Raw genomic sequence first — 7479 nt, forward strand, 5'->3', positions numbered from 1 at the left:
CCCCGCTGCTGCCAACTGGTTTTAAGGCTAGGACAAGCGAGTCCGTATGTTACAGCACAAGTTGTTTGCAAAATGCCTGATATGCAAATAAAATGGATTAGAAAGTTCTGTATCCTCACCAGCGCCACTGAAGCAGAAATAACTTTTTCCTTCATGCTTGCAGGTTCCAGGAGGAGTGGACTCGGGACCTCATGGCTCCTGGGTGTTGCAAAGACACCGGTCGTCTGCCGAGGTTAGCCCGGAGCAGCAGCACGCCTGTGAAACACGCTGTCCCAGGGCACAGCCCTGCGGTCCAGACGGTGGATTCCATACACGTCGTTGAAGTCTACGGACACGCGGGCAGTTATAACAAACCAAGCTGTCAGATACCTGGGTAGCTGGTGTCTGAAATACAGCTGCTCCTCTGGACCAAAATGAAATTTGGATAGAAATATGTGCCTTAAAGACAAGACAGAAAGTTAATTATTCCTATGAATTTGAAAGTTTTCTATATTCCACGATGGTTATTTAACAGAAATGCTTCAAGGTCTGCTACAAATAAAAAAATGAATGTTGAGGCTGGCAGTCCATGGCCATTCTCTGCAGCGTGCTATGACCGTGGCAAAAGCGTAATACCATTTTTCTGTACGTCTAGAGAGAAGGGGTAGCCAGTTTGTATATTTGCCTCATACAAAGTCACTGATGATAATTACACATTCATAAGATTGCAACCTTCTTTTAACCAGTGTTTTTTGTAAGCATTTCAGAATGAAAAATCCCCCTTATTTTTACACAGTAGTATGATAGAACTGCAATAAAATTTTGGTTTTAATTAAAAGCCCCTGTTGTTTTGTATCAGGAAGGCCTTTTTGTTTAATCCATCTGCTTGGCATTTAGGGGCCGTGCGAGGCTGGGCGCAGCAGAGGCACATCTCCAGACCCGGAGCCTGTCGGAGAGAGGCGAGCGTATGGAAGGACGCGCTGCTGCATTTTTTTTCTGGTTTTGTCCATTTTGAATAGTTAAGTAACGGATATGGCTCTTATTCTGCTGTTTCCATGCACACCCATGTATATCTTTTAGTTACACGGCATAGTTATTTTTGTTCAGTTTGAAGCCTTATTTATTCTCCTGTCATCAGTTGTCTCATGGGTGTTGTCACATTCCTGGCATGATGGAAAGATGATCTTATAGCACACCCAATAATTGTTTTATTGTATGTCAGGCTTGTTCTGAATCAGATATCCTCTTAAGGCCCTCAGGTCTGAAGTTTCAGTTTTGAAATTCGACTTACTGTAGCTTGCTGGCAGGCCTAGAAATGCCCTGTTCCATCCTGGCCGTACTCAGTAGAGATCAGAAGCATGTGCTTGAACTTCAGCTGTGTGGAAGTGGCAGCAAAGGAGCTTTGGTTTTGTTCCTAATAAGCTCAGTTCTTCTCTGCTTTACAAAAGTCTGCGCCCCTGCAATGCACTTCTTAATATGTGCCGCAAAAGGGATAATCAGAGCATCACAGAATGGTTTGGGTTGGAAGGGACCTTAGAGATCATCTGGTTCCAACCCCGCTGCCACGGGCAGGGACCCCTCCCACCAGCCCAGGGTACTCAGAGCCCCGTCCAACCTGGCCTTGAGCCCTGCCAGGGAGGGGGCAGCCACAGCTTCTCTGGGCAGCCTGGGCCAGGGCCTCACCACCCTCATGGGGAAGAATTTCTTCCTGATATCCAATCTAAATCTGCCCTCTTTTAGTTTAGAGCCGTTTCCCCTAGTCCTATCACTACACTCGTTCCAATTAAGTAATCAATTCATTAAATTAACGTTAGCTAGTGTTTATCAGGACATATTTGTGCTGTGAACCATTTTGTCTGCCGTTTTCGGTACCCTGCCAGACCCAGCCAGCTTCTGTACCCAGATGCGCTCCTGCATCCCACGGGCAGCATCAGCTCCTGGCCGCACGCAGGGCGGGCACCAGCTCCATCGCCTGTCCCCTCGGCGGCAGCCGCGCCAGGCAGCTCGCAGGGTCGCTGGCGATGTTTGGGAGGATGCAAAGGGGTCAGGAAGCTTTTGAGGAGATGCTTTATAAAGTCTTGGTGCAAGGCAGCCCCTCGGAGGGGCCAGCTGGAGGCCCTAGTGGGGTGCCCTCAAGTGGAAAATGAGACATAGGATGGGAAATCTCTGCACAAAGCTATGCACTCTCAGATCTTCCTCACTGCTGGCGTGGGGCTTTCTGGCAGGGCAGCTGGGAACGGCTGGGCTCCATCCGCGAGAGGAAAGCGCTCCCAGGTCCTGCTGAGAGCGAAGGCTTGCATAGCATCGGTGGTGGAAGTCCACAGGTGGGCAAAAATGAAAACAAAATGTGTGAAAGGAGCGTAGAGAGGAACAAAGGCTGGGAAGGCCAGCCTAACATCTGAGATGCTCCGATACAAATGGCTGGCACATTTGAATTTAATGCAAGAAGGAGTTAAAGAGTTTACACATAATAAAAGGTACAGCATAGTAAGAATTACAAGTGCTTGTGGGACAAATGATTGGACTAGGATCTTGGTGTGGTGAAGGATAGCTTGTTCCAGGTAGGACACGTGAGAAGAAAGGTCTGTACGTTCTCTGCAGTTCAGCACGAGGTGAAATACCCATTAATTAATGCCTGTAGTCAGGGAACGAAGGGTGAAGGAGCACGGAGCGTGGGCTGCCGGGCATTCAGCACTGACTCTTCTGTCAGGAGGAGGAGCTGGCAGAAATTTACTTGGGGAAACAACAGAACCATCTTCAATGCTGTGTGACTTTGATTCTCTGCTGGAGAAGCGTACAAGTGCCAGGAGTTCGAAGCTACATCTTGGTGACTGCTTTGTTGCTGAAGGTGGTGGGATGAGGTGGCAGTTGCTTCCGAGTGTAGCAGGGAAAAACTTGTTAAAAATCAAAAGTGACATTTGGGTGGAAAGTGAAAAGAAGTGACATTACATTTTTAAGAACAGGAGGAAGAGCAGCAGAATAAGGAAAGTGGACTTCGAAAAGGCGAATTTTGCCACACTGAAATCAGGAGTACAAAGGCTCTGTGCAGAAGCAGTCTGATGGCTGGAGCGCAGGAGAGCTGGCAGCCACGAGCAGAGAGCGTTTGAAGGCGTGCCAGACAAACCGACACGGAGGACAGCAAAAACCTGATACAGCTGCCTCAGGAACTCCGAGGACGTGAAAATCAGAGTGGAAAAACTCAAAAACTGGAAATGTGGCAGATGCCTGAGGAGCAGCACAAAAAGAGGTGAGTGGAGCTGTTGGAAAGGTAAGAGGGAATGCGAGTTACAGCAAGTAAGGGAAATGAAAGAACAGAAAAAATACAGTGGAAGAAACACAGAGTGAAACTATAGAGAGGGTATTTCTCAGGAATAGCAAAAACAGACCAAGAGATGACAACCACTGGATGTCTACTTTGGATCAGGCATCACTGCAAAGTTCACTGGCTAATGCAATGAGTTTTAACACGGGACTAGGACTGCAGCCTAGAATAAGGCAAGAAGAAGATCACAAATATAAAGATAAATTTGATTCCTTGATGAAATTCATCCTAAACCACTAAGGAATTAGCTAAGCAATACTTGAACCATCATTGATACAGCTTCAGGAAACTGTGAAGGGACAAGGGAGGTCTTAGAAGACGGGAGAGGGCAAATCTAACTTTAATAAGGGGAGAGCAGAGAACCTCCAGAAGGAGCAGAATGAAGGTGCTTCTCTGATAGCCAGAAGGAGTGTCGGACAAATGATTAAACGATCGATTTGCAGAGAAGGCACACCTCAACCTAGGATTAAACAGAGCTGTGGGCACGGGAGGGCACTGTTCTGGTAATGTCGTGCCCGATTTTTTAAAAGCAGGGTGAAGGGTGGCCCAGTTATGCTTGATCCTGCCTCTCCACAGCTCTTTTGAATTTCCTTCCTCCTCTTCTACATCTCTGCGATTATGTTGATTGGATTTAATGATTTAGCTCCCTGGCATTTTAATTTTATCATGTGACTTTCAAATGCTATAATATGATTGCAAGTCACCCAGTGAAATAAACTCCTTTGTTGGGATGTCTGGGTCAGCATACTGCGTGAGGAGGGAGCCCAGTTAACCTGTCCTACAGATGAGACCAACCTGAGCAATGTTTGATGGGGGAAAGCACAACCTGGAGATGACCAGGACACTGATAGCCATGGGAAGCAACAGCGAAGGTAGGTAAATTTACTGTCTCTCTGCCAGAGCGTTGGATTACTATCATTTATTTAGGTGTCTAACACAAGAGGCAGCAAAGTTACAAGAAGATAAGGAAACAACACCCATACTGTTTTTAGAAGATTGGTGACTCTGTTCCCCCTGGGCCTGTGCTTAGTGTACGACGGCTGCACCCCCTGGAGTTAGCTTTATTGCTCATGTGAACGTTATTTACTGTCAGAAGGAAAATAAGTGCCATGCAGGAAGGAGATGAAAGCAGCTGAGGATCTAAAACAGACACGTAAAAACTCATCTTGATTGAGTTAACCCTTAAATGTTTGGCAGCCAGTGATTTCAAGTGGATTCAAGCTCCCACTTCTGCTACAGAAGACTTGCATTTCCTTGTGTATTTTACAGAACTGATGGCTTGCACTTACAGAACAAGTTAAAATGCTACCACCTACATAAACAAGCACAAGACAGCCCCCTCCTTGCATGGATGCTTAGAATTTAATTGATGTGTGTTACAGTATGACAGGATAATTCTGCACATATTAAAAAACTGGCAACGGTGTTTGTCAGGGCAATTGCTTAGTTGCGTTCCCTCAGCCTGTGGTTTAAAACTGTTTTCCGAGAGCAGACAACTCTGCTGAGGCTGTTGCACTGCTCTGTTGTTAAGCTTTGACTTCTTGCAGAAAACCTTTTTAAGACAGCTTTTAAGATCTTACATCAAATACTAAGCAGGGAGTGGTTTTTAAGCCAGCTGACATACCATTTGCTGATCCTTACTTCCTTTTACACAAAAATTGGTTCTTTGAAACAAAACGAAAGACTGCATTTGCCATGCTGGGAACACGGCGTGCTGGATCCCGGGGAGTGCTGAGTGCTCTGCCCCGGAGCCCAGCGGACCCCGCGCCGGCAGCAGCGAGTCCTTGCAGAAGGGTCTCCCGTGGGGAATGTCTTCTTGTGTTGGTGGGATCTCACAGAGGGTAGTGTTGCCAGATCCGCTGAGCTTTGTCACAAGTCTCATGGTATTTCTTATGTTCTTAAGCCACAAATGGTGCAGTCGGACGAGTGTCATAGAATCATAGAAAGTTTTGGGTTGGAAGGGACCCCTAGAGGTCATTAGTCCAACCACCCTGCAGCGAGCAGGGACACCGCTAACTAGATCAGGTTGCTCAGAGCCCTGTCCAACCTGGTCTTGAATGTTTCCAGGGATGGGGCCTCCACTACCTCTCTGGGCAACCCGTTCCAGTGTTTCACCACCCTCATTGTAAAGAATTTCTTCCTTATATCCAGCCTAAACCTACCCTGTTTTAGTTTAAAACCATTACCCCTCGTCCTGTCACTGCTGTCTCTACTAAAAAGATTGTCCCCACCTTTCCTATAGGCTCCCTTTAAGTACTGAAAGGCTGCAATCAGGTCTCCCCACAACCTTCTCTTCTCCAGGCTGAACAAGCCCAACTCTCTCAGCCTGTCCTCATAGGAGAGGTGCTCCAGCCCTCGATGTGACATCACAGCTTCTAGTTAAAAATAAATAAGGATCTCGCGCTTGTATTTGAACGGAGAAGTTTCAGTCCTGAAGTGTCAAACAACAGGAAAAACACACAGGTCTCTTAGGTTTCTTTGGTGGTAATGACCTGATCTGGGGGAGGCCTGACTCAGGACTCACGAATGTCTGAAGCTGTCAATGTACGTATGACCTTGACACGTCTGCTGTGGGTGAAAGAAAGGGCAAGACTCCATTTTGATCTGGATGGAGCAGTGAAGCTTGGGATGGACATCAGAGTATCTGCCGTAGCGTTAACGCTGCTTTCATGGAGGTTCCCACATGGATTTACGGACATGCAGGCTTTCTCCTGGACACCTGCCTCTTGGGTATTATCCTGGGAGTCTCTAAATATGCTCTTTCCCTTGGGATGCTCTTCTCTGTCAGTATAAGTTTTGGTTACGGGCCAGGATTGTTCAAGGTTTCCGCAAGAAGTTCAGGACCCAGGAAAGAGACAGGAGCGTGAAACTGATGGGACGTGACAACCTGCCACAGCTGGCCGATGCCACTGGCCTGAAGTGGCACGGCAAGGGAAGGCGGGAGCCCTCCGGTCACACCAGGCACCAGCTCAAGGGCAGGAGATAAATGACTGACAGTTTGGGGTGCAGAGGAGGCAATTTTCCTTCCAAAACATCCCAGCCCTCAGTGATGGCCTGGAAGCACAGTTACTAAATGAATCTGCTTTAACTTATTAGATGTAAATGGCTTTTGCAACTGGTTTTGTTTTTTTTTTACCAATGTCACGCAGCACAAGTTTTTAATAACTTTAGTTAAATGGTAGATGCGATTGAATCTTCTGCTTGGAAGAAAACTGGGCAATGTGCCAGCCAGTAGCTTTTGAGATGACTTACAAGGATGAGTTGCATCCTTTCACAACATCAATAGCTCAGCAAGAAGCTGTTAAACTGCAATATGTATTTTATTTTGTTTAGGGATTTCTTAAGTGTTTGGTGGAAGTTTCAAGGAAGATCCACATAAACACTACCTGATGACATCTGATATGGTTTACAAGTTACTTGCAGAATTTAGACTATATTTAAATACCATAGTGAAGTAGTTCTTGTGCCCAGAAAAAAAACCTGAGGAAAGAGCAGAAAGCAACATCACAACGAGCACCTTGCAGGTGGAGGACCTCCCGCCAAAGCTGACCTCTGGCTTGCTTCAGAAAGGTGGCCACCTTTGCGCCTAGAGGACTCTTTCAGCATATTTAGTAACCGTTGAAAAGTTTAAGAACTTTTTTTGGTTTGGGAGTAGGGCAGGGTAACTCACGGATAAGCAGCAGTCCAGGAAAGCTGGTGATACGTGTTTGAAATATCCTTGACACTTGTTTCACCTCATCTTGGGCTCGTTTCCCCACAAGAATCAGCCTGAGAAGTCAGACCACAGGCAAAGGCCGGGTAACAGCCTCCAACACGAGTACAGTGAGGTTCCTCTACGACGTTTTAATGAACCCCTGCTGTGGAGTGGAGCAGGACCTTTCAGATTTAGGGTGGTATTTTGAGATACAGCTCGTAACACATGGCTATGTAAACTCTGATCAGATCCTGTCCTCCTGAAAGTGACACAAGGACCCTTGTTTGCTTCTTCCCCCAGTAACATGAGGAGGTGATATTTTCTACTTATTTTTTAAGGACTGTTATGAAGAGAGAGCTGATTGAAATAGAAAAACAGAAATAGCCACTTGCATTGCCACTGCACCTGGAACATATCAGCTGGTGGGAACACTCTGCAGTCCCCAGCACCCTGCACATCACGATGTTTCAAAAGCCAGTCTCCA

General features: G+C 46.6%; 1 protein-coding gene across 3 annotated transcripts in view; it reads left to right on the plus strand.

Moving 5' to 3' along the window:
• Positions 1 to 817, plus strand: part of SUSD3 (sushi domain containing 3) — a 37439-nt gene extending 36622 nt beyond the window's left edge. For all 3 annotated transcript variants that reach the window (XM_075432903.1, XM_075432901.1, XM_075432902.1), the window contains exon 5: positions 164 to 817. In XM_075432903.1, the coding sequence (XP_075289018.1) occupies positions 164 to 377 (214 nt within the window). In that variant the 3' untranslated portion in view covers positions 378 to 817. The remainder of the gene's footprint in view (positions 1 to 163) is intronic.
• The last annotated feature ends 6662 nt before the right edge of the window (positions 818 to 7479 follow it).

This window comes from Opisthocomus hoazin, chromosome 11, assembly GCF_030867145.1.
Source record: "Opisthocomus hoazin isolate bOpiHoa1 chromosome 11, bOpiHoa1.hap1, whole genome shotgun sequence".
NCBI classification, from domain to species: Eukaryota; Metazoa; Chordata; class Aves; order Opisthocomiformes; family Opisthocomidae; genus Opisthocomus; species Opisthocomus hoazin.